The sequence below is a fragment of the Oryctolagus cuniculus genome, chromosome 13, assembly GCF_051225735.1.
Source record: "Oryctolagus cuniculus isolate XC-2025 breed Fujian yellow rabbit chromosome 13, ASM5122573v1, whole genome shotgun sequence".
Taxonomy (NCBI): Eukaryota; Metazoa; Chordata; class Mammalia; order Lagomorpha; family Leporidae; genus Oryctolagus; species Oryctolagus cuniculus.
Window position 1 is genome coordinate 77,873,635 of NC_142879.1, and position 27,922 is coordinate 77,901,556.

The window sequence follows — 27,922 nt, forward strand, 5'->3', positions numbered from 1 at the left end:
GAATAACAGTGCTCACAGCACTGAGGTTCAGAAACAAACTTTTTCCCATTAGTCTGTTTCATCACCTTTTACAAAAACTTAGTTCAGTCTCAGAGAAATAGTAATTTGTGGTCCAGGATCCCAAGGATGGATAATGAATACTATATAACTGTTTACCCAGAAAAACAGGACACTCCTATCATTAACGTTCTCCTTTAGTAGGAAATAAAATAACAAGATTGCATTTAAATACAAGTACAGATCCATGGCATAATTGATTTTATGAATTGGTGTTTTTAAGTCACAATGGCTAGATGCCACATCATTGCGCAGATGCTGAAGTTGTGGATGTAGAACCTTGCGTTGACTTGTCTTTCTCATATCTTAAGGAAATTGAACAATTATTTTTCTCTAGATCTCTAATTAATTAGTTCCACATATGTAATACACACACACACACACACACACACATGTATATGAAAGTATGTTGACAAGGGTCTTTTGTGGGTGAGATTGCCATGATATGTCCTCTTATATATTTGTCATACAGAAACATTTGAGGTACTAAACGTTTAGAAACTTGTTGCAAGTACCTATCCAGCTTGTTGGAAATAATGAAGGAGTTTCTGTAAATTCATGGAGATTTAGCTAGGAATATAGCATATAATTGTTATTCACCTTGAAGTCTAATAGATGTATCAGAAGTTCGGTAAGAAACAGCTTTCAGTCAACTCTTTCAATAACTCCTAATTTTCCAGAAGAGCTGCATCGGAAGAGGAGCAGCTAGGACTAGAACCAGCACCCATATAGAATGCCTGCACTTCAGGCCAAGGCTTTAACCAGCTGTGCTACAGTGCTGGCCTCGAGTGCGTATCTTAATGGAAACTCAGACACTTTCCTAGGATCATGTGTCTAAAGAAAAGGGAAATATTGAAAATACAGCAGAGGCAAACCATTACCTGACCTTGGTAAAAGTTTTCCATTAGGAAAGAAAAACAAGACAAAGTATGCTGCTCAACATGCTATGGATGAGGGTTCCCTCAAGATTAGCAATGAACACTGGAATCAAAGACACTTACATAAGACTCAACATAAAATTTGCACAATAGACTGTCTACAAAAGTAGTTCACTCTGTTTTATGTGTGATTGAGGATGTAGTCTATGAGAAGTAAACTGGAAGGAGGAGATTAAATTCTAAAAAGTAACCCCAATAAAGAAGAAAGAGCTCACAAAGTATAGATTTGTGAGTTGAAGTCTTGGTGTTTAAGGAAATCTGAGAAAAAATTTAAAAGGAATAGAGAAAGATGATATTAAAGTTCAGGTGAGGGTGAGATGAATATGAGAATTAGAAAGTAGAGGAGGATAGAAAGTAGCAAGGATCAGGAAAAACAAAATAATTTAAAATTTGAATTTGAAAACCAGGTTTGTCTAGAGCCTTGAAAGCCATTGGAGTTTCACCCTTGTTTTTGAGATAGGGATCTATCAGAAGAATTTGATAAAAGGGTTGACACTGTGAGTAACGCTGAAGATACCAAAGTGAGAGCACTAGTTCAGCAGTATAGAATTTTCCCACCACTGGTTCTACCCACATACTCATTGCTCTGTGATACTTCAGTAGATTGGTAAATGCTGCAAATTTATCAGCAGAGAAATAGTGAACTGAATATCCCGTCTTAAATAAAAAGAAAAAATACTGATTATACACGAAGGTAACACTTTCATTGTGTTACCTGAATTCAATAATTAGGAATGGGTATGCATGAGGGAAATAAGGTGAATTGAGACAAGTGACAATATTATTCAAAGCACAGATGCTCCGTAGCATTTGATGCCCCCTGAAAAAGTCACTAGTAAGTGGAGAATACCATATCAAAAATGTTTATAATACACCCAGGCTCTGCACTCTCCTGAGACACACAGTACATTGTATAGTGTGGTCACTTGCCCTTGGGTCTGTGTGGTTGACTGAGAGCTGCATTTCATTGTGGCTTCCAGCATCCTGAGAGAGAATGATATAATATATTATTGTTCTGTGAAAAATCAAAACTAAAGTATGTGCAGAAATCAACCAACAACAGATGATGCTGGCGAGGATATGGGGAAAAAGGGACATTAATCCACTGTTGGTGGGAATGCAAACTGGTAAAGCCATTATGGAAGATAGTTTGGAGATTCCTCAGAAACCTGAATATAGCACTACTACAGGACCCAGCCATCCCACTCCTTGGAATTTACCCAAATAGAATTAAAGGGGGGAAAAAGAGCCATTTGCACCTCAATATTTGTTGCAGCTCAATTCACAATAGCTAAGATATGGAATCAACCTTAATGTCCATCAACAGATGACTGGATAAAGAAATTATGGGATATGTACTCTATGGAACACTATACAGCAGTAAAAAACAAACAAACAAACAAACAAAAAAAAAACAATGAAATCCAGTCATTTATAACAAAATGGAGGAATCTGGAAAATATGCTGAATGAAATAAGCCAGTCCAAAAGGGACAAATATCATATGTTCTCCCTGATCGATGGCAACTAAACGAGCATCTAAAATGAAACCCATTGAAGTGAAATGGACACTATGAGAGACAATGACATGAGCAGCCCTTGTCTAGACTGTTGAGGAACAACTTACTATTTTATTCCTTTTAGTATTTTGTTGTTGTTGTTGTTGTTGTTGCTCTGTTCTACTTAATACCACTGGTTGAACTCTGTAAAAATAAATAAATAAATTTTGAAGTAAAAAAATTAAAGTATCTGTTTTATGGGATGAATATTGCATATGCTTCCTCACAAATAAGAATAATAGTAAGTCAAACTTTCATTAAGTATATGACCATTTGTATATACCATTGAGGTAATATTATAGACATTATATAACAATAAGGTGATATATAAGATAGTAACCATACTATTTTATCAGATAGATATAAAATTCCTTAAAAAAAACTGCCCCCCATTCGGAGAAGAGAATTAATACCAGAGATTTCAACGGAAGAAGTGATACATGACCGCATTAAGTTAGCTGATGAGTCAAAAGATTTAAAGAACAAAATAGAGGAAATGAGGAGATAAGTACATATGATATTTAACATATCAACAGGAATGATGTGTGGTTGGTTGAACAATCCAATTGTTTTAGGTTAGAAAGTTCAGTAAATGTAGCTTTCTTACTTTCATTATAATTGTAGCAGATTTATAATGTACTTACTTCTTAAGTGCAGATATTATCCTGCCATTTTTCTTATAACGACCTTTTTTTTTTTTTAAGATAATATTCACTGTTAGGAAAGTTAAAAGTATGTATCACAGTTCATGGAATTTCTGACTTTTTCTGTTCAACAATATTTTTAATGGTATCCCAATTGCCATAGTGAAATAAGACAGTATAAATCAGATCAAAATTTAGAATTCTCCAAAAAGTTTTTATTTTTATGAATGAGAGTGGATTTGCAACCTTTGTATGTAAATGTGTGTTTTGGAATACATTTTATAGAAATTCTATAGCATTGACCTAAAAAAGCAAATATTTTATTAGGATCTATGTATACACACACACACAACATGTAAACATGGAAATTTCCCTCTCATGTATAGTGTATATATCAAAACTAGAGAATAAAAAATTTATTTGGATCCTGCCACTAGATTTTTTTAAATGATTTATTGAGATAAAGTGAGCTTCATAAAATTTGTGGGACATATGCATTGATTTCCAAACTTTGCACCAAAATTGTCTTAACACTTAAACCCATTTTTGCACAAGCTTGAATTTTTAAAATTTGTTTTTTTATTTATATAAAGAGTCAAGTATTTCATATATGCAATGTTAAGCCCATAATGGTGCTTCCCAATCTCCATCCTCCATCCTTCCACTTCCTTTCTATTTTTGTTTTTCCTTTTAAATTTTTACAATAACATAACTTGCAATTTGCTTATAGTCACAGGCAAATGAGGAATTTGAATAGAAAGGATAAATACCACGGTTTCCCCAGAGTATAGAGAATGGCTATACACAATAATATCTCACGATGTCAGGAACATTCATACACACTATATTTTTCTATTAGCTATAAATCAAAGAGAACATGATATTTAACTCCTGGGACTAAGAATAGTGGTCTACAATTGCATCAATTTTGTGAAAAATTAGGTTTCATTTTTTTCTATGGCTGAGTAGTATCCCATCATGTATACATGCACGTATTTTATTTACCCAGTCATCAGTTGATGGTCATCTGGGTTTACTTCATATCATAATCAAGCTGTTATAAACACGGGGGTACAGATAACTCTTTGATATGCTGACTTCATCATCTTTGAGTAAATTCCCAGAAGTAGGATGGATGGGGCTTATGGTAGATGTATTTTCAGATTTCTGAGATATTTCCATACTAGCTTCCATGTTAACTGCACTACCTTACGTTCCACCAACAGTATATTATGGTACATTTTCCTCCATTTCCTCTCCAGCATTTTTTATAATATTTGGATGATGTCAATTCTAAATGAGGTGTGGTAAAACCTTATTGCACTTTCTATTTTGATTTCCCCAATAGCTGGAGATCCTGAACATGTTTTCATGTGTCTGTTGGTCATTTGTATTTCATCTTTGAAAAATACGTGTTCATGTCCTTTACACAGCAGTTTTCTTTTGACCTTAGTTTTTCCTTCTATGACAATTTTGACAATTATCAGAGCTGACTCCTTTCAGAACGTGTCACCTAGCTAGTGTAAAATAATTTAAAATTCAATTTCACAATGTTTTCATTGTTATCATGAGAGATAACCTTGTGTGAATATAAATTAACCTCAGGTTAAGAATATCTATTATACATATCACATTTCCTTGTATAGATTGAAGATATTTTAACTTGAATATAAAATTAAGCACTATTTACTGTACCAAAAGTTTCTTCCTTGAGACATTGATCTAAGCATTATGAGAAAAGCTTTCAAATGCAGCTTTTATTGTAAATGTATTGAAGCAAATTATTATAAGTTAGAAACAGTTGATTCCAGAAGAGAAAAGTTTTGTCTATGAAATATTCATGCTTTGCACAAAGAAAAAAATCTGAATTCATTTTCTTTTGTCATGTAGCCAGACTGGGTCTGTGCAATTTCCTAGCTCTCCATAGGGTGGCTACAGGATTTTTGATTCTACAAATTGCATAATGTTACGCTTTCCTTAAAGGAAGCGTCTCAGAATGAATGCATTTGGAAAATTTGATATAGCCAAGTCTTACAGAGAGAAAGTATCCATAAATTACACTTGAAGAAGGAAAACACTGTTGTCTAATGAAATTGATGACAGTTTCATACAATGCTGGGGAAGTATTCTGACACTCATGCTCCCATTGGATGTCATTTTCAGTAGTATGCACAAGGACTGATTGCATCTTGTATAGGACACCACTTTCATTGGCATGCCACATGATTTTAATATCAAATTATATAGAGACATGAAATAATAATTTTCTACACCAGATGGAAACATTTTAATTCGGGGCCACATTATCCCTGTTGCATCAGATCAACTCTGCAGTTACAGTGCAACTTGATCAATGAACTATAGGAAGAGAGGAGATACTGCTATGTTGCAATAAAATTTTATTTGCAAATATGGGTAAGGAGAATTTTTATACCAGGTAGTTGTAAATTTGTGTTTTCTTAATTCTTATTTTAGTTACAAGAAGCAGAAGCTAGACACCAAGGAGTTGTACATAAATTTGAAAAGTTAAATGATCAACTGGAAAGCAACTCAAAGTAACATGCAAAATAACTTGAGTAAGCAATGAATGTATTCCTATTATTCACAAAGCACACTTAGAAGATTTTGTCATGCAATTAAATTCAAATTTCTAAGACTTTACATAATTGTACCATCTTCTGTCTATTGAGAAATTTTGTGGTTTTTTTTTTTTTTTTTGGACAGGCAAAGTGGACAGTGAGAGAGAAAGACAGAGAGAAAGGTCCTCCTTTGCCGTTGGTTCACCCTCCAATGGCCACTGGGGCCGGCGCGCTGCAGCTGGCGCACCGTGCTGATCCGATGGCAGGAGCCAGGTGCTTATCCTGGTCTCCCATGGGGTGCAGGGCCCAAGCACTTGGGCCATCCTCCACTGCACTCTCTGGCCACAGCAGAGAGCTGGCCTGGAAGAGGGGCAACCGGGACAGAATCCGGTGTCCCACCGGGACTAGAACCCGGTGTGCCGGCGCCGCTAGGCGGAGGATTAGCCTAGTGAGCCGCGGCGCCGGCTGAAATTTTGTGTTTTCTTAAAGTTAAATCTGAGAATAGGCCAGCGCCGCGGCTCACTAAGCTAATCCTCTGCCTGCGGCGCTGGCACACCGGGTTCTAGTCCTGGTCCGGGCTCCGGATTCTGTCCCGGTTGCCCCTCTTCCAGGCCAGCTCTCTGCTGTGGCCTGGGAGTGCAGTGGAGGATGGCCCAAGTACTTGGGCCCTGCACCCCATGGGAGACCAGGAGAAGCACCTGGCTCCTGCCGTCGGATCAACACGGTGCGCCAGCCGTGGCGGCCACGGGAGGGTGAACCAACGGCAAAAGGAAGACCTTTTTCTCTGTCTCTCTCTTACTATCCACTCTGCCTGTCAAAAAAAAAAAAAAAGTTATATCTGAGAATAATTAACTTAATATCTACATTTTAGGCTTGCACACCAAAATTCCATGTTGAATGATGAAATCAAAAGGCAAGCTTGCAAAATCAAACAACTTGAGGAAAACATGTTTGCTGCATGTTCAATAAGTCAGTCCTTCAATTTCTCTTCTTACTGAAAAGGATGATGTTTCCTCTAGTAGGAGATTATAAGGATGTTGAAGATATTATATGTGGTCTCAGTGATAACTATATTTTACTGAATTTTATATTTATAAAACCTGAGAAAACAATGTATTTCAATATACAGTTTTAAGAACATAATGATACTTCCCACCTTACCTTCTCCTTCCTTTTTTATTATTCATTCAATTTTTGCAATTATACAGTTTTTTTTTTTTCTGAAACAGCTTTTTATTAAACAGCAAAGCAGAATTGCAACACAATTTAAATATCTGTCAATCAGGTCACAAAAGGGATGCAAAATGTTTGTAGTGTAACTATTATATATTCATACATCAAATCTTACACTTCTACAATAAGATTATTCCATGATTAAAAGTAGTCAAATCTAGTAATCATAAACTATATTATTTGATCTCTTTTCCTAGAACATTTTAATAATACTTCTGACATTGATTATTCCCTTACCAAACAGTCTACAAACTAAGTTTTTAAAAATTGTTAAAGAATAATGAAAACTCTGCAAACCAAGTCGACTTTACAGAAAATTCTGGGAGAACAAGTAAGATAAAATACTGAGCAAGGTTATCAATTAGTGCACCCGTGAAATTCTCCCAATTCTGATACTAATATACTCAAGGAGTTTTGCAGTTGATCTGCTGGGTTCTACAAATAAACCTTGAGACCAAATTCTTTGTACTGTTCTCTTCCGGTGGTGGCTTATGTAAGGTCAAACAATCCATTTTCAAATATATTCCCCAAAATAGGTACTCTGCACTAGAGACCACACGACTCTCGAGTGAAAACATCTGGACTTGTTTCACTACTGTTTTACCAAGTACTTTTACACCCTAGTTTATTTTCCCTCAAGATTTTCTATTTTTAAGCACACACATGACTAGGACGCCTATCTTTACAGATACCAAGTAGATTATCTTGTACAAAAGGAAGCTTTTAAAATTCATGACAATTTACTTTCAAGGAAAAGTCATTTTTTTAGCCTCCATCTGTTTTCAATTGATTAAAGAGAAACCAGCAATCCTATCTTATTACTAAATATCACAAATGACAAGCCCTAGCTGAGAAAGTATCTTATTTTGGTTAAGTTTCAACAATTAGGGTTCAGATTACATCATAGATGATTAACTATTAAAATTACTTTTACAAATGTCAAACTGTTTTCCTTGGGGAAGTGAGTGGGAAGGAAGAGGCAAATGGAGCAGAGGCACAACATGGTGGACAGGTACATAAAACTGTGCATTCAGGACATGATTTTGGTCACTTTTTCACAACATGGTGGGTTTTTCTTGTATATCTTGCTAAGCCTATAATAAAAGACAGTGCTAAGCCTATAAATCAAAGTAAACTCGATAAAACATTCATCTTCAAGTGTCATAAATATATGCGATTCTAATTATAAAGTCTCTACAATACATTTGCACATTTTCATAGACTAACATAATACACAAACTTGTGGAAATCTCTAGTTAAGTAGTTAATTTTGCCTACATCTGACATTATCTTCCGAAATATTCAGTGAAGCCACAAATAAAAGTACTGTAACTTTTGGAATCTATCGAAGTTTTAAAGGAAAAAAAAAGGTCAGCAGCAACTCCATGAAAGAGAAGGGACATCAGTCCCCTACTTCCTTTTGCTTTTCGTGTCAGTTGTTTGAAAAACACTGGAAGCTGACATGAGGTTTTCTATATACTGTCCAAGAACTTGGTTTTCTGATTTAAGCTTCAGATTTTCTTCCTTAACTGCATCTACTCTTGCAGAGAGATCTTCAAGTGTGTGTTGGAGTTCCAACACTTGATTAATAAGTCGTGTTTTTTCCTCCAGTTCCACCTGATTTTCGGCATCAACTGCATCCATGTCAGCATTCATCATCTTGGATAACAAACTTTTGGGCCGTGGATGCCAAATCCTTGATGAATGTTCTTCCGTTGGAGGCGCCGGGGAAGGGGCACAATTATACAGTTTCAATTTACTTTATAATCACAAGCTTAACCCTCCACTAAATAAAGAATTTGACAAGTGATAAGTAGAACAACCACTGTTCCTCGAGTATTGACAAGCAGTACAAATGATAACCAAATCTCAAAATGTCAATTCCACTCATAATACATTACGTTTTATGCTGTATATTAGTTATGAATGCTATTTGTCTTTTTGGGGTGGCTTATTTCATTAAGCATTATGGTCTCCAATTGTGTCCATTATGTGATAAAGAGGATTTCATTTTTATGGCTGAGTAGTGTTCCCTTGTAAATAAATAGCACCATGTCTTTACTCTTTCGTCAGTGGGTGAATGTCTGGGTTGATTCCATATCTTAGCTATTGTGAATTGAACTGCTATCAAGATGGTAGTATAGATAGCTTTTATATGATTTCATTTCCTTTGAGTAAGTTTCCAGGAGTAAGATGGCTAAGTCATGTGGTAGATGTATTTTCAGATTTCTGAGGAATCTCCACACTATCTTCCATAATGTTTTTACTAGTTTATATTCCCACCAATAGTGTACAGGGTTTCTTTTCCTCCACACCATCAGTAACATTTTTTTTTAATTTTTGGGTGATACCCATTCTAAATGATGTAAAGTAATACTTCATTGAGCATTTTATTTCCATTTCCATTATGGCTAGTGATCCTGAGCTTTTATTCTAAATGCATTTAAATAAATAATTATAAAATTATCACATTTGACTCCAGAAGAGGAAAATTACTTCTATCAAAGACCCATGCTTTACTTACAAAGAAAAACATCTGAATTCTCTTTCCTTTGTTATGTATGCAAGAATGAGTATTTAAAATTTCATAGTTCTTCACACGTTCACCACAGCATTTCAGATTCACCAAACTGCATATTTTTATGCTTCTCACAATGGAAGCAGTCCTAGATTGAATTCATTTGGAAAATTTGGTGTAGCCATAGAGTCCAGTAGTTTCAGGTCTGTGATGGTCATGTAAGGTGTGTACTCTTCCTGTTTACATGGTTTTCATGGTCATTTCACACTAAATATTACAGAGAGAAATTATCCACTAGTTATAGTTAAAAAAAAAAAAAAACCACTGCTGGCTAATGGAATTGATGACAGCATCATACAACGCAGGGGATGCATCCAGAACTTCATGTTCCTCATTAGATGCCATTTGTAGTAGTGTTAAAAAAGACTCAGTGCAATTTCTGTAGGAGACCACTTCCTGCTAATCCACAACCTGGGAGACAGCAGATGATAACCAAATACATGGGTCCCAGCCTCTGGGTGAGAGTCGCACTGAATTCTCAAATCCTGTCTTCAGCTTAGCTCAGCACACTGGCTCCAAACTTCGGCCTGGCCAAGCCCTGGGGTTGAGGCCATTTAGAGAGTCAATCAGTGAATGGAAGCGATCTCTCTCTTTCTCTTCTCTCTGTCTCTCTCTCTGTCTCTCCCTGCCCTCCTGTGTGTGTATGTGTGTGCGTGTGTCTTCTCTCTGTAACTCTGACTTTCAAATAAATAAATAAATCTTTTAAAAGAAAAAGTTATTTTTCGAGTTTCTAAAGGTGGCAAGTTAGGGTATTAATTTTATATCTTTTTAAAATGCAGACATTTGTAGCTATAAATTTCTTACTAAATACTACCTATCTGGCATCCCACAGGGTTGATATTGTACAATATTTTGATTTAATTGACCTCAAAGTACTAATTTCTCTGGTATATCTTTTGCTTCTTTAGTATATGTTGTTTAATTATATATATATATATATATATATATATTTGATAATTCCTCATTGTTCTGTTATTGATTCCTAACAGCATCCTGTGATTGGAGATCATGGCTCAAATGATTTCAATATTTTTAACTTACAATTTATTTCACAACTTCTTATATGACTCATTCTGGAAAAAGTTCCATGTGCACTTTAAATTTTTAAGTATTTATCTTCATTTTATTTGAAAGGTAGAGCAACTGACTGAGAGGGGGTATCATTCATTGGTTCACTCCTCCAGCGTGCACAGCAGCCAGGACTGAGCTAAGCTGAAGACAGGATTTCAGTGCGACTCTCACCCAGAGGCTGGGACTCATGTATTTGGTTACCATCTGCTGTCTCCCAGGTTGTGAATTAGCAGAAGCTGGACAAAAACCTGGGACTCAAACCATGAACTCCAGTATGGGCTATGGTCATTTGAAGTAGAGAATTAAATACTGCACCAAAACCTGACCCTTGTGTCAACTTTAAAAGAAGCTGAATTCTGCTGTCATACGTTTTAGGTCTAATTGATTTACAGTGTCTATGAAATCTTTTATTTCCTGGTTGATCTGCTGTCTAGTCACTTTAGTCATTAATGAAGTATGTATTTATTATTGTTGAATTACCCTTTTCCAGCTTCATGTCTACCTATTTTGTCTGCATGTGTATTAGGGATTTGTTGTTAGGCTCATTTATAAATATAATTGTCATATCTTCTTGGGAGATTAAATGACATTCAGTAGTAACAAAGTCTGCACTGAGATATTTTATTGTATAACACTATGCCCATTCAGCTCTCCCTGGGTCACTACTTGGGTGATGTGTTATTTTCCAAACTTTCAACTGAGTTGTGTCTTTCCATCTAAAGTATGTGTTTTATGCAAAGCATATGCTTGACCATTTTTTGAATACTTTTGATTCTTTAAATATCTGACTTTTGATAGGGAATATCAATTTGTTTAATGCAATTATTGTTATATAAGATTTACCTATCATTTCACTATTTTTCTATATATCTTACGATTTACATGTTACTCTATTTCTTAATTATTGCCTTCTTTTTAAATGAAATAGTTTTTTAATGTACCATGTTAAATCCATTATCACTTATTTTGCTACAATTTTGAATATTTTTATTCTGGTTTTACTGAAAATCAAAATTACTATTACTCATAATTATCTATTTCAGATTAACTGTAGTTTACATAATGTACAAAAATATTACTACTATGAAATTACTGTCCTATCATTTTCAAACTACATCATTATACATGAATGCACAAGAAAGATTTATAATTATTGTTTTATGTTTTTATTTTGTAAATCAGAAGAAAAAAATAGTTGCAAACAACAGGGCATTTATCATGCTTTTTTAAATAACTACCTATCTAATTATGTTTATCAGTGCCTTTTATTAAATTATTTGGAGAACTCTGTTAGTATTTCTTATAAAAGAGAACTAGTGACAATAACTTGTTTCAGAAATTTTAATTTCTCTTTCATCTTTTAAGTGTAATTTTAGCTTGATGCAGAATTCTTGGGTGACAAGCTTTTCTTTCAGCTCTTTGACTGTGTTGCCCCAATGCCTCTAACTTCTGCGCATCTTAAATCACCTCTAAATATTGCTGAAAATTCATGCACATTATCAGTTACTTTTCTGTTGCTGCTTTCAAGATTCTTCTCAGCTTTTGGCTACCACCAATTTGATTATGATGATTCTTTGTGTTGATTTCCTTGAGTTTAGTCCACCTATGATTTGCTGACTTATTAGATGTGCAGATTAATATTTTATTACATTTGTGAAGATTTTGACCATTGTGTCTTTAAATATTCTTTCTTTTTCTTTTTATTAGTATAGAGAACAGATTTCATGTGTTTAATAGTTCCAGTTCAAAGAACATAACCACACTCCCTTCCTCCCTCCCTCTCTCCTTTCTTTTTCTCTCTTTCTGTTTTTATTTTTGCAATAACAGACTTGCAATTTGCTTTACAGCCGCAAGCTTAATGCACCACTAACAATAGTGTTCAACAAGTAAAAAGTAGAAAGACCACTGTTCCAAAGGAGTATAAAATGGGCTGTAAGCAATAATCAAATCATAAGATGTCAATTTTACTTTTATACATGCAGGGTGATTCATTTTTGTACACTATATATTAGCTACCACATCAGAAAAAACAAATATTCTTTCTGTCCCTTTTTATGTGTCCTCTACTTTTTGGTATGTGTGGAAGTATTAGTAATGTCCTTGGAAAAAAATGTGTATTGTGATAAAAACTCTAAATGGATTTCAAAATTCTTGTATCCAAATGAACTAATGTGTTAGTTCCATACTCTGATAACTTTTGGAAGTATCTTCATTTGTTACACTTGTTTGTATCCCATTAGTTTCTGAGGATAGTTCAGCTTTTGTTTATCCATTGGTCCTTCTCATTCCTACGTTCGATGATCTCAAGGAACTTGTCTACTCCGTCTGCTAATTCATTTTTTTCTAACTTTTCTCAATTCTGTTAATGCTCTTCAATGAATATTTCAATTTAGTTAGTGCATATTCAATTACTGAATCTTTACTCAAAAATGTAATTTCTATTTTTTCATTAGCAGCCTATATTTGGTGAAATATGCTCTCTCTTTTTTTTAATACTTTATAAAAATTTACTTTATTTGGCCAACTTAATCTTTAGGTCTTTAAATATTGAAATGGCTTCTTAGGGCTGCTGTAACACAGTACCACAACCTCAGTGGGTTCCAACAATAAAAAGTTACTCTCTCACAGTTATGGAGGCTAGATATCCAAAATCAAATGTCAGCAGAGTCACGCTCCTTCTGAGGACTTGAAGAATCTGCTCCACGCCTCTCTTCCAGCTTCTTGTTGCAGTCCTCCGGTATTGTTGCTTCTAACTGCATCATTCCACCTCCACGTCTGTCTTTGCGTATTATTTTACCATCTTAATCCATTAAGATCTCATGTAAACTAAATATACCAGCAAGCTCATGATCTAAGTTTCTTGGTGGATGTGGATTTTAGGGGAACATTTCTCAATCCAGGATAAGCATATTTGTAAGAGTTAATTAATAAAGTTGACTATAGCTATGGCTTCCTCAGGAATATTTTCTACTGTTTTACTTCCTTTGGATAGGTCATACCTCCCCATTTCTTTGCATGTCTAGCAATGCTTTGTTGAAAATGGTAGTTATTAAATAATATATTAGCAATAAAGTCAGACTCTCTCAGCTTCCCAGTGTTTGCTGTTCTTGCTTGTTTTTGTTACTATTGTTTGTTAATGAATTTTTTGAACCAATTCTGTAAATCTATATCCTTTTTCATGTGTGACACTGAAGTTTCTGCTTGTTCTGGTTAGTGCTTAGCTAATGATTCAAGAGAGATTTCTGTAGATGTCTGGAACCAAAAAATCTCCCAGCCTTTACTGAAGAAGTCTGTGTGCTCAGGCATGCCTTTAAAACTCAGTCAGACACTTGATATTTCTGCACCACTGTGTGCTTTAGTAGATTTAAAAGTCATCTAGAGGTGAAAATATATGACCTCTCATGTCTTTTATGCTCATATTTACAAGTCTATGCATGTATGTGATTTTCCACATCCCTGTGAGACAAGGACAAACAGGCCTTGTGTGGGGGGTCTTCTGAGAAACACTAGACAGTTAACATAATGACAACTCTATGAGAATGAGACTTTGGAGGAGTACCAATCTTATTTGGCACCCACACTTGCAACCAGGCTGCTGGTTTTCTTTAAGAAATTGTGCTATTTTCAAAGCTACCACAGAGTTTAAGAGGGGACTGAAAAAGTATGTCAAGATACCATAAAATTTTGCTGTTTTTATCAATATTATTTTCTTTAAAAAACACTCTGGATTATTGAAAATTTTGGTTAGTTGTTCAAGTTTTGAAGAAGTCAATTATACTAATTTTTGCCAGTGTTCTCACTGCTTTTATTGAGTAAAGGCTTTTCAGAAGTTCTTACTCTGTAATTCCCCCTAACATCCCATGGCTATATCTTTTCAGAGTAGGAAATGATTTCCTTCTTTCGCAATTACCAGAATTAGAGAAAACAGAAAAAATGCCACTCATTTGGCTAAGCAGCATACCCTTTATTCTAGATATACACATTGAAGCAGGCTGAATGCTTGACCTGGGGAAGCTGGGGAAGGCTGCATCTTGGCTGGCATCACTGCTGTTCTCCAGATGATGGGCAGAGCAAAGCTGCTTCTGCATTCATTGTAAAGATATAATTCATCCTGTAGGAATAGGAGGAAATCAGAGTAACCTATTCTATTTCCAGAAATCACTTTAGCAAAAGTGACTTTAATTAGTTACTTCACACAATGGATTTCTCTTTATCTTTGAATATCTGGATATAGTACCTTTCCTCAGAACACTGCACTGGTCAAACATGTTTTTAGATCAATTTAGAGTGGAATAAATGTATTCTAAAATTCCATGGAAAATATAATGCATTGAAAAATTACAATACAAATTGGGAATATAGGGAAGAATGTTAAAATGAAAAAAATACATATTTTCCTGAACATCTACTACCATGCTCTAAATATTGTGCCTTGCATTTTCATACATGTGTCATTTGTTTCTTACAATACTTATTTGAAGAAGTTAATAGAATTTCTGTTTACTAATTGGAAAAGAGAGTCATTTAAAACTGCTCCAAAGTTACACAACTAGCAAGAATTGAAAAGGCAATTTGTGCATTCTCATTTTTATAAGTTAGGCTTTGGATTTTGGAATAACTTTGATAATAAATAAATTTATAATGTCTGAATTTCCATGAAGTTTAAAATAGTTTAAAGGATTTCTCCAATTAAGAATACATAGATACCATTTTTCTAGTTGCCTTTCTGAGATAATAGCCAGAGGCAAATCCTTGTTCTTAATGTTGTGAACCATAATTTGATAAAGAACGTAATATTATTAGGAAAGCGTGAATCAAAAATGAGAGCTTGTATTGACTGAAGTTTGAAGAAGAAGAGACTGAGGGGCACTTCCATTAAAAGATATTGGGTATACTTGCCGTTCTGGTGTATTCTTTCATCTCAGAGACTCAATTATGTATAGGTTAGTGATTTTTGTCTTGGCAGCATGTATCTATTATTATTGGCAAGATCCACGAACACTTCATGAATGAGTCTTGTCCATCTGACTGATTCAGAAAGTCTCGCTCTGATCCACTCAGATAAGCATCGCTTCACTTTCTAATTGCCCTCATTATGCAAGAGCTCTTTCTTTTTTTTACACTTCCCATCAAAAACTCTGTTGTGTAAGGTGGTTACCTTGATAAAAATAATAGCAATATTTTAAGTACTCAGCATATTTATTAGGTGTAAGGTAGTTTTTAAGATTTATTTTATTTTATTTATTGGCCGGAGCTGTGCTGATCTGAAGCCAGGAGCCAGGAGTTTCTTCCTGGTCTCCCACGTGGGTGCAGGGCCCAAGGACTTGGGCCATCTTTTTTTTTTTTTTTTTTTTTTGAAAGATTTATTTTATTTATTTGAAAGACAGAGTTACAGAAAGAGGTCTTCTATCCATTGGTCCACTCCCCAGATGGCCACAACAGCTGGAGCTGCACTGATCTGAAGCCAGGAGCAGGAGCCAGGAGCCAGGAGCCAGGAGCCAGGAGTTTCTTCCAGGTCTCCCACATGGGTGCAGGGGCCCAAGGACCTGGGCCATCCTCCCATGCTTTCCCAGGCCATAGCAGAGAGCTGGATGAGAAGAGGAGCAGCTGGGACTGGAACCAGCACCCATATGGGATGCCTGAGCTTCAGGCCAGGGCTTTAACTTGCTGCACCACAGCACTGGCCTCAGGTAATTTGTTTTGTATAGAATGAAGTTGTGTGTATGGTGGTTGGTATTTTAATACCCATTTGAAGAGAGGGGAGGAAAGATTAGTTAATATCCTTGCGGCGCCGGCACACTGGGTTCTAGTCCCAGTTGGGGTGCCAGATTCTGTCCCGGTTGCCCCTCTTCCAGGCCAGCTCTCTGCTATGGCCTGGGAAGGCAGTGGAGGATGGCCCAAGTGCTTGGGCCCTGCACCCCATGGGAGACCAGGATAAGCACCTGGCTCCTGCCATCGGATCAGCGCGGTGCGCCGGCTGCAGTGCGCCAGCCGCGGTGGCCATTGGAGGGTGAACCAACAGCAAAGGAAGACCTTTCTCTCTGTCTCTCTCTCTCACTATCCACTCTGCCTGTCAAAAAAAAAAAAAAAAAAAAAAAAGATGAAATAGTAGTAACTCTAGCCAAAATGCTAAATCATTTCTTGTTTTCTACTTCAGACATAGCAAAAGAAGCTGCAGCCAGACCAATTTTCCCACAAATAACAATGATAAACTGCATAATATTTTTAAATAACAGTCTCGGGTAGCACAGAGTGAACAAAAGCAGGGAAAATTATATAAGGTAATTGATTTAGATGACAGAATGGCATAGAGTGATTTTCTGATTTTTTGAAAAATTTATTAATATAAAAGGAACAGATTTCATGCATCCATAGATACAGTTCCAAGTTCATTTGTTTTGTTTAAATAATTTTAGATTAAAAACAGGAGAAGGAGCAGCTGCTGGCGGAGCGAGACTCCCTGAGGGAAGCCAACGAGGAGCTGCGTTGCGCCCAGCTGCAGCCGCGGGGGTTGCAGACCCAGGCTGACCCTTCCCTGGATCCCACGCCGCCAGCCCTGGAAAACTTAGCAGCTGAGATTCCACCTGCGGAGCTCAGGGAGACCCTCGTGCACCTGCAGCTAGAGAATAAGCGGTTGTGTCAGCAGGAGGCCAACCGCGAGCAGCAGGAGGAGCTGCAGCGCCACCTAGAGGAGGCCAACCGCGCGCGCCATGCGCTGGAGACCCAGCAGCGACTGAGCCAGCGCAGGTGTCGGAGCTGCGGGGCCAGGTGGAGGATGTGCAGAGAGCCCTACAGGATCAGGGCGGGAAGACGGAGGATTCCACCTTGTTGAAGAGGAAGTTAGAGGAACACTTGCAGAAGCTGCATGAGGCGGACCTGGAGCTGCAGCGGAAGCGAGAGTACATCGAGGAACTGGAGCCACCGGGCGACAGCAGCACAGCGCGGCGCATTGAGGAGCTACAGTATAGCCTGCAGAAAAAAGACGCCGACTTGCGGGCCGTGGAGGAGCGGTACCGCCGCTATGTGGACAAGGCGCGCACGGAACCTAAGCAGAGGCCCCCTGCAGGGCCGCCCCCAGAGCTGCACGCCCTGAGGTCACAGCTCCGGGATTGGGACGTCCGAATCCGGCACCCAGAGGTGGACTACGAGAAGAGCCGAAGCCAGCGAGAGCAGGAGGAGAAGCTGCTCATCAGCGCCTGGTATAACATGGCATGGCCTTGCAGCAGCGCGCCGGGGAGGAGCGGGCACCCGCCCACGCCCAGTCCTTCCTGGCCCAGCAGCGTCTGGCCACCAACGCCCGCCGCTGGGACGCCTGGGGTCGCTGAGCCTCCGCCCAGCCACCGACAAACACTGACACGCCTCGGGGCCTCTGCCTGCTGCCCGGGCCAGCCAGGGCTCGGCCCGACCCGGGATTCCTCCGACTCCCACGGTGCCCAGCGCCCGGGCACTGGCCAGCAGCTGCACCCATGTCCGTCGTTTGGTGCGGGAAAAGAGAGGTGGCCCGGGATGGCCCTGTTCTCTGAAGCCGTGTGGTTTTTATCTTTGATTTCATTATGATTTCTCTTCACTATCACAGTTTCATTTTCTACTAATTGATTCATTTCATTTTGATTCCTCCTTAAGATTTCATTTTCACTAGAGATTTTCTATCCTGTCCAGTAAGGATTTCTGTAGTTCAAGAATTTGTTTTTGAGAACTTCTTAATGTTCTTATCAATTTTTGAGATCCGTTTCTTGCATTTCTTCTATCTCATCTATCTCATCATCTTCATAATCTTGAATCGGGGTGTCTTGCTCATTTGGGGGCATCATAGTGTCTTCCTTGTTCTTGTTTCCTTGGTTTCTGCATTTGTTGCTTGGCATTGTGGAGATATTCTTTGGTTTCTTCGCTGTGGTGGTTTTTCTCATTATACTATGTCTCTAGATTAAGTGGACTGTCTGCTTTTGATGGATCCTTAGAGGATTGTGATGGGTGTGGCCAGAGAGCTCTGTTTGGTTCTTCAGGGTTAAGGGTGTGCCAAAGGTGTCTTACCCAGGTTGAGAGTGGTAAATCTTCTCTCTCTCTCTTGCTCTCTCTCTCTCTTTTTAATTCAGAAGGGAAGTAATTCAATGCACAAAAATCAACAGCCTTTGCATACACAGGCAATGCCATGGCTGAGAAAGAACTTTTAAGATCAATCCCATTCACAATAGCTACAAAAACAATCAAATACCTTGGAATAAACTTAACTAAGGATGTTAAAGATCTCTATGATGAAAATTACAAAACCTTAAAGAAAGAAATAGAAGAGGATACCAAAAAAATGGAAAAAATCTTCCATGCTCATGGATTGGAAGAATCAATATCATCAAAATGTCCATTCTCCCGAAAGCAATTTATAGATTCAATGCGATACCAATCAAAATACTAAAGACATTCTTCTCAGATCTGGAAAAAATGATGCTGAAATTCACATGGAGACACAGGAGACCTCAAATAGATAAAGGAATCTTGTACAACAAAATCAAAGCTGGAGGCATCACAGGACCAGATTTCAGGACATGCTACAGGGCAGTTGTGATCAAAACAGCATGGTACTGGCACAGAAACAGATGGATAGACCAATGGAACAAAATAGAAACACCAGAAATCAATCCAAACATCTTATATTTGATCAAGGATCTAAAACCAATTTCTGGAGCAAGGACAGTCTATTCAACAAAAGGTGCTGGGAAAACTGGATTTCCATGTGCAGAAGCATGAAGCAAGACCCCTACCTTACACCTTACACAAAAATCCACAAAACATGGATTTTTTTTTTATTTTTGACAGGCAGAGTAGACAGTGAGAGAGAGAGAAAGACAGAGAGAAAGGTCTTCCTTTTGCCATTGGTTCACCCTCCAATGGCCAGCACAGCCAGTCTGCTGCAGCTGGCGCACTGCGCTGATCCGATGGCAGGAGCCAGGTGCTTTTCCTGGTCTCCCATGGGGTGCAGGGCCCAAGTACTTGGGCCATCCTCCACTGCACTCCCGGGCCATAGCAGAGAGCTGGCCTGGAAGAGGGGCAACCTGGACAGAATCCGGTGCCCCGACTGGGACTAGAACCCGGTGTACCAGGATTAGCCTATTGAGCCACGGCGCCGGCCTAAAACATGGATTAAAGATCTAAATCTATGACCCGACACCATTAAATTATTAGAGAACATTGGAGAAACCCTGCAAGATATAGGCACCGGCAAAGACTTCTTGGAAAAGACCTTGGAAGCACAGGCAGTCAAAGCCAAAATTAACAATTGGGACTACATCAAATTGAGAAGTTTCTGTACTGCAAAAGAAACAGTCAGGAAAGTGAAGAGGCAGCCGACAGAATGGGAAAATATATTTGCAAACTATGCAACCGATAAAGGATTAATAACCAGAATCTACAAAGAGATCAAGAAACTCCACAACAACGAAACAGACAACCCACTTCAGAGATGGGCCAAGGACCTCAATAGACATTTTTCAAAAGAGGAAATCCAAATGGCCAACAGACACATGAAAAAATGTTCAAGAATACTAGCAATCAGGGAAATGCAAATCAAAACCACAATGAGGTTCCACCTCACCCCAGTTAGAATGGCTCACATTCAGAAATCTACCAACAACAGATGTGGCGAGGATGTGGGGAAAAGGGGACACTAACCCACTGTTGGTGGGAATGCAAACTGGTAAAGCCACTATGGAAGTCAGTCTGGGGATTCCTCAGAAACCTGAATATAACCCTACCATACAACCCAGCTGTCCCACTCCTTGGAATTTACCCAAAGGAAATTAAATTGGCAAACACAAAAGCAGTCTGCACCTTAATGTTTATTTCAGCTCAATTCACAATAGCTGAGACCTGGAATCAACCTAAATGCCCATCAACAGTAGACTGGATAAAGAAATTATGGGACATATACTCTATAGAATACAATACAGCAGTGAAAATTAAATCCGGTCATTTCCAAAAAAAAATGGAGCAATCTGGAAAACATCATGCCAATCAACTATATTCTGTATGTTCTCATCGGTCAAAATAAACTATGCCATTGATTCCCTGAGTAGACTGAAATTTTCAGTTAGTGGTTTTCCCCATATTATCAAAACATTCAATCCGTTTTCGGCAACACTTGCAATAGGGTTATAAAAAATTTCAGCTATTCATACTCTTCTTTCTGCATCCAGAGCAGGAAGCTGTTAATTAGAGTCTAGCCGTTATCTTCAATTGGTTTTCCTGGGATGAAATTCTTTATCAACAGTATGTAAGGGCTCAAGCTTTTCCTATGTTTTAAGGTTTCTGATTCAGCCTTCAACAAATGCTTCACTTATTTATGCCTCATTCCATTCAAATGTGAAATTCCAATCGTTTCCTAGATTACATTTCGGAAGTCTTTGTGCAACTCTTGGTTTCCCTGAACGTTCACAGATGTTGCAGAGTCCTCAGCCGAAAACTCATGATACATCGGGAGAAGCAGAACAACAGAGGGCTTGTAGAATCCAACCAGGAGAAGGTAAGAACTGTATTTTTGAGAGTCATTATGCACAATGTTTCTCTAGAACTTGAATAGTGATGTATACCCCATTCAGCACGGAGAGTCACTTATTGAGATCCAAAATAGTGACAAGTTCTGCATCTTTTTATGTGTTGCCACTTGATTCATTTTAGTCCCCTCTTCAGAATTCCCAACCAATGTTTATCAGTGTAAGTGGATATTAGTTATTAAATGGGATCCATTTAAAATCCAAGTATTCTTTGTTCAACAGATATAAAATGATTTGTGCAGTAAATGTTTCCTAAATACCTTGAGCAGACTAATATGATATGTCAATCCTTGACTTTGCAAAACAGTAGATATTAGAAAATTCATTCTGTTGGCACCAAATCTGTGTTACTGCATTCCTTTGAAATAGAACATGATACATGAAAGTTTCGTTGGCCAGCGCCGCAGCTCAATAGGCTAATCCTCTGCCTGTGGCGCCGGCACACCAGGTTCTATTCCTGGTTGGGGTGCCGGATCCTGTCCCAGTTGCCCCTCTTCCAGGCCAGCTCTCTGCTATGGTCCAGGAGTGCAGTGGAGGGTGGCCCAAGTCCTTGGGCTCTGCACCCGCATGGGAGACCAGGAGAAGCACCTGGCTCCTGACTTCGGATCAGTGCAGTGCGCAGGCCACAGCACGCCGGCCACAGCGGCCATTGGAGGGTGAACCAATGGCAAAGGAAGACCTTTCTCTCTGTCTCTCTCTCTCTCTCTCACTGTCCACTCTGCCTGTCAAATAAATAAATAAAAATAAAGTTTCGTAGCATTCAATTCATTTTTCTTTTGATATTAAAAATTGAAATCAAAATGTTTTTGACCTATGATTTCTATGTTTTTCTTTGTTGTTCTTTGGTTTCTTTTTAAATTTGTTTTTATTTGCATCCATTTCATAAATACAACTTTAGTAACATACTCATTCTTCCCTCCATACCTGTCAGCCCACCCACATTCCTACACCACTTCTTCTTCCCTCCCCTATGCATAGTCTTGATTTTTTACCAAGATCCTTTTTTATTTAACTTTATACTCAGAAGCTTAACAGTATTCTTGGTAAAGAGCTCAGCACTTTATGAGGGAAGAAAACTATAGATAGGATGAAAAAATTAAACAAACCAGAAAAGACACTGAAAACAAAAATATCAAAAAGCATGTTGTATATATTTTTTTCTTCCACACTGTGGATCTAGCATCTTTAAGCTATCTAAAGTAGGCCTAGGCATCATGCTACAATGAGTTGAGCTGTCACTTGGCGTGCCTACATCTCTCTTAAGAGGATGTGGAGCACATCCTGGGTACTCCTTGCTTCTGATCCAACCTGCTGTTTAAGTGTATAGGAAGCTGTGGATGTGTAGCATGCTCTTAGGTTCCTGGAGCCACCGGGTGAGACCCAGATGGAAAGTCAGGCTGCTTCCCTTCAACCTGGCCCAGTCTTAGCTGATGCTGCCATGTGAGAACTGAACCAGCAATCAAAAGCTCTCTTTCCTAAATCAGTTCTTCTGTTTCTGCAATTCTGCCTGCCTGCTACATAAAATAAATTATTGAAATCTGAATTAAGCCCTCAGTGAAATACTATATAGCTGGCGCCGCGGCTCACTAGGCTAATCCTCCGCCTTGTGGCGCTGGCACACTGGGTTCTAGTCCCAGTCGGGGCACCGGATTCTGTCCAGGTTGCCCCTCTTCCAGGCCAGCTCTCTGCTATGGCCCGGGAGTGCAGTGGAGGATGGCCCAAGTGCTTGGGCCCTGCACCTGCATGGGAGACCAGGAAAAGCACCTGGCTCCTGCCATCGGATCAGCGCGGTGCGCCAGCTGCAGCACGCTGGCCGCGGCGGCCATTGGAGGGTGAACCAACGGCAAAGGAAGACCTTTCTCTCTGTCTTTCTCTCTCTCTCACTGTCCACTCTACCTGTTAAAGTGAAATGAACACTATGCGAAATGGTGACTTGATCAGCCCTTGCCCTGACTGTTAATGAACAACTTAATACGTTATCCCTCTAAGTATTTTGTTTGTTTGTTCTACTTAACACTTTTGGTTGAATACTGTAATCAATACACAGTTATTCTTATGTGTTGAAACTTAACTGAAAAGTGTTTGCTGTTAAATATAAGAGTGGGAATAAGAGAGGGAAGAGATGTGCAATTTGGGACATGCTCAAGCTAACATGCCCCAAACGGTAGAGTTAGAAACATAGCAGGGGATTCCAATTCAATCCCATCAAGGTGGCATGTAGCAATGGCATTTCACTAGTCCCAGTGATCAATTTCTGTTCACAATTGATCATAATGATAGGACTAAGAGCCAAAGGGATCACATAAACAAGACTAGTGTCTGCAAATACTAGCTGATAGAATAAAAAAGGGAGAGAACGATTGAACATGGGAAGCGAGATACACAGCAGACCCATAGAATAGGAGATGTCCTAAACAGCACTCTGGCCTCAGAATCAGCCAGTTACAATCTTACAATTAGAATTAGGACTTGACATTAATGTAAGACACAGACAAATCACATCTTTATTATTAGCCCATGTAACTCAGGTGCAACCTTTTTACTTTTAAGCTTGAGCAATCATGCTAGGGAGTTTTCGTGCTCTGCCAAGGGTGATGTAGTGCACTGCTATTGTCTGACTATTTGAGATCATAGTTTCAGACCAGAGTCTCATGGTAGGGGGGTGCTTTCTCAGAATGGAGTCTCAAGTGCTCCAAAATGGAGTCCCTACTGTCAAGGTGCTACTTCACTCTGTCTTATTTTTACAGCTGTACCAGGAAGGTTTAAACCTGTAAGCTTAAGCTTAACTTTTTACACCCACACATATACAGTTTTAACTCTTCAGCTATTGTAATTCTAGCAAGTTTTCCACAGGAGCCGATGCTGATGAGCTTCTGTGTAGCAGTGGATTAAGCTTTCCCTTTAGAGACATTTAGAGGAATAGCCATTAGATAAGAGTTTTAAAACAAAATAGAGGGGCTAAAATGTTTCACTTTATTTCTGACCATGTTCCTAACTAGGGAAAAGGACAATGCAATAAAGAAAAAAAATTTTGGTGTTCAGTCAGTTGTCACCGATCAGGGAGAACATATGGTATTTGTCCCTTTGGGACTGGCTTACTTCACTCAGCATGATGTGTTCCAGTCCCAAAGGGACAAATACCATATGTTCTCCCTGATCGGTGACAACTGACTGAACACCAAAAAGGAAACCTGTTGAAGTGAAATGGACACTATGGGAAACGGTGACTTGATCAGCATAGCCCTGACTGTTAATGAACAACTTAATACATTATCCCTCTTAGTAGTTTTTTTGTCTGTTCTACTTAATATGACTGGTTTAATTCTGTAATTAATACACAGTTATTCTTAAGTGTTGAAATTTAACTGAAATGTGATCCCTGTTAAACATAAGAGTAGGAATAAGAGAGGGAAGAGATGTACAATTTGGGACATGCTCAAGCTGACTTGCCCCAAATGGTAGAGTTAGAAACATACCAGGGGACTCCAATTTAATCCCATCAAGGTGGCATGTACCAATGCCCTCTCACCAGTCCAAGTGATTAATTTCAGTTCACAATTGATCATAATGAAAGGACTAAGAGTCAAAGGAAGCACATAAACAAGTCTAGTACCTGCTAATACTAACTGATAGAATAAATAAAGGGGAGAGTGATCCAACATGGGAAGCGAGATACTCAGCAGACTTAGAATGGCGGATGTCCTAAACAGCACTCTGGCCTCAGAATCAGCCCTAAAGGCATTCCGATCTGGCTGAAAAGCCCATGAGAGTATTTCAGGCATGGAAAGCCAAGACACTCTGGCAAAAACAAAACAAAACAAAACAAAAAACCCTAAATGAAAGATCTCTGTGAGTGAGATCCCAGTGGAAAGAACAGGTCATCAAAGAAGGAGGTACCTTTCTCTGAAGGGAGGAGAGAACCTCCACTTTGAATATGACCTTGTCTAAACAAGATAAGAGTCGGTGAACTCAAAAGGCTTCCATAGCCTTGGAAACTCATGACTGGTGCATAGGGAGATTACTGATGCCATAAACAGTAGTGTCAATTTGTAAAGTCAACAACAGGAGTCACTGTGCACTTGCTCCTCATGTAGGATCTCTGTCCTTAATGTGCTGTACATTGAGACTTAATGCTATAATGAGTACTCAAACAGTATATTTCGCTTTGTGTTTCTATGGGGGTGCAAACTGTTGAAATCTTTACTTAATGTATACTAAACTGATCTTCTGTAAAAAAAAAAAAAAAGAAGAAATTATCAATTCCCAACTTGACTCTCACTGGGATTAAACATGACAATAGGTCTGATCTGATTTCATCATCATTTAAAAAATCATCTATTATTTTTCACTTTATGTTTCTGTGTGGGAGCAAACTGTTGAAATCTTTACTTAATGTATGCTAAACTGATCTTCTGTATATAAAGAGAATCGAAAATGAATCCTCATGTGAATGGAAAGGGAGAGGGAGTGGGAAAGGGGAGGGATGCGGGTGGGAGAGACGATATGGGGGAAGCCATTGTAATCCATAAGCCGTACTTTGGAAATTTATATTCATTAAATAAAAGTTAAAAAAATGTAAAAAAAAAAAGATTAAAAAAATTGTAGCTGTCAATACTAATGCTAATTAAGAAGGGAAGAGGTGGGTAGATGATGCATAAAAAATGACAACACTTTTGGTTTTTGTTTTCTCTTTCCATATTTTATATTGCAAGAAGCAGCAAGGCAATCCGGAAAATGGACAAAGAGGAGGGCATGAAGCTGGAGCACGGAAGGACACGCATCACTACACAGCAATGTAACATGCCTGTACTTTTGCTAGGGCATGTTGCTTAGCATTTCTGAGAGAATTCTAAGAATACAAAGATATACTGATTTCATACCACAATATCAGTGAGCTGTTTTTCATTTATTTTGTTGATAGTAGATTGAAAGCAATTCACTCTCAATTCACTGATTTCCTTCCCAGATGACTGCCAAAGTCAGGGGTTGGCCAAGCCAAAGCTGGAAACTTCATCTTGGTTCCCCACACAATGTAGGGGCATAAGCACTTGGACCATCATCTTCTACCTCACTAGGCACATGGACATGACGCTGGGACACAAGTGGCCATTCCACTATGGGATACCAGCACATCAAGTGGTGGTCTAACCCACTGTGCCACAATGTAGTCCCCATGATGCCTTTAATTTTGAAAACTTGAGTAGGAATACTCCGGAGGAGACCTCTTGCAATACAGTGTGATAGATTTCCACACATTTTACAATTAAGGAAAGGAAGCGAAAATAACTCAAGTATTTGAAATAGTGGACCTAACCTCTGAAGAGAAGTTAAAGAGCTATTTATTTTGCCTGAAATGGAACCTAGAACCTTTCGAACCATAAATTAATGTGCTCCTTCGCTCTTTCTCTATTTACCCTTTTGTCAAGTAAATATTATGTATATTTGTGTCCTTATGAATAAAGAAAAGTTGACTCATAATACAGATAGCATAGCAAATTAATTTTCACTTGCTACGACACTATCACTTCCTCCACTTATATCCTTAAGATTCTGAAAACAGACAGTTTTGAACACACTTTGGTTTCTTAATTTTGATTGTTTCCATTCTATCTCAAAAGCAGAAAGTGTGATATAGAGACAGACAGCCAGAGCTCAGCTAGATTGAAACCAGGTCCCAGAACTCAGTCTCCCACACAGTTGGTAAAGATTTGAGTTCTTATCTGCTTTCTTCCCAGGGTGGGCATTGGCAGTAATGGGTCCAAAGAACAGAGGGGATTCGAACCAGACTCTGAGTAGCAGTGGGTTAAGCTTTCCCTTTAGAGATATTTGGAAGAATAGCACTTAGATAAGAGTTTCAAAATGAACAGAGTAGAGGGAATGCACGGTTTGATTTTATTTCTGACCATGTTCCTAACTAGAGGGAAAAGGACAGTGAAAAAAGTTGTAACTGTCAATACTAATGCTAATAAAGGAGGGAAGAGGAGGGGTAGATAATGCATAAAAACCCTCCTTAAGGAGAAGAAAGCGGAGCACAGATCCAGAGAAAACTTTTTTAAAGGAGGGGACAACTGTGAGAGCTGGAAGGAGGGAAGAAAGAAAAGTAAATGAGCTAAAATTGGAGTTACTAATGAGAAAATTGGAGAGAATTCCTTGCAAGTGCCTTTACTATGTTCACAAACAGAAGGGGGGTGGGCAGTATTGTGGCATGCCAGCTCAACTTGCTATCTATGGCGCCAGCATCCCATAGAGGTGCTGGTTCAAATCCCAGCTGCTCCACTTCCAATCCAGCTCCCTGCCCATATGCCTGTGAAAGCAGCATCAAATGGCTCAAGCACTTGGAACCCAGCATTTGCATAGGAGACCCAGAAGAAGCTCCTGACTTCTGGCTTTGGATTGGCTCAGCTCCAGCTGTGGCAGCTATTTAGGGAGTGAACCTAGAGAAGGAAGAACTCTCTGTGTCTGCCTCCCTCTGCCTGTTGGTCTTTCTGGCTGATGGGCTCGCTCGCTTTGTGTGTGTTTGTGTGTGTGTGCATGGTGTCTGTGTAAAACTCAGTCTTTCAAATAAATATTGGTAATATTCTTAACATTTGCAATCCAGTGCAAATACACATAAACATCTATATTTCTTGAACCACAGCTCCCATCCTCCTTTGGAAAAACTCTAAACATTTCCATGAGATGCTCTGAATTCCTTCCGTGTGTCGGATGTTTTACTCCATT

General features: G+C 38.6%; 1 protein-coding gene and 1 pseudogene across 1 annotated transcript; one reads left to right on the forward strand and one right to left on the reverse strand.

Annotated features, from left to right (window-relative positions):
• Nucleotides 1-6,984: 6,984 nt before the first annotated feature.
• LOC138844875 (short coiled-coil protein) lies at nucleotides 6,985-8,745 on the reverse strand. Its single transcript, XM_070054966.2, has one exon. It carries the CDS (start codon nucleotides 8,666-8,668, stop codon nucleotides 8,420-8,422), a length of 249 nt encoding a protein of 82 aa, XP_069911067.1. The 5' UTR covers nucleotides 8,669-8,745; the 3' UTR covers nucleotides 6,985-8,419.
• Nucleotides 8,746-14,092: 5,347 nt separating this feature from the next.
• On the forward strand, nucleotides 14,093-18,440 carry LOC103346058 (protein Hook homolog 2 pseudogene; annotated as a pseudogene).
• The last annotated feature ends 9,482 nt before the right edge of the window (nucleotides 18,441-27,922 follow it).

Excerpts from the sequence above, each read along its gene's own strand:
- LOC138844875 (XM_070054966.2), bottom strand. The coding sequence starts at position 8,668 with ATGATGAATGCTGACATGGATGCAGTTGATGCCGAAAATCAGGTGGAA.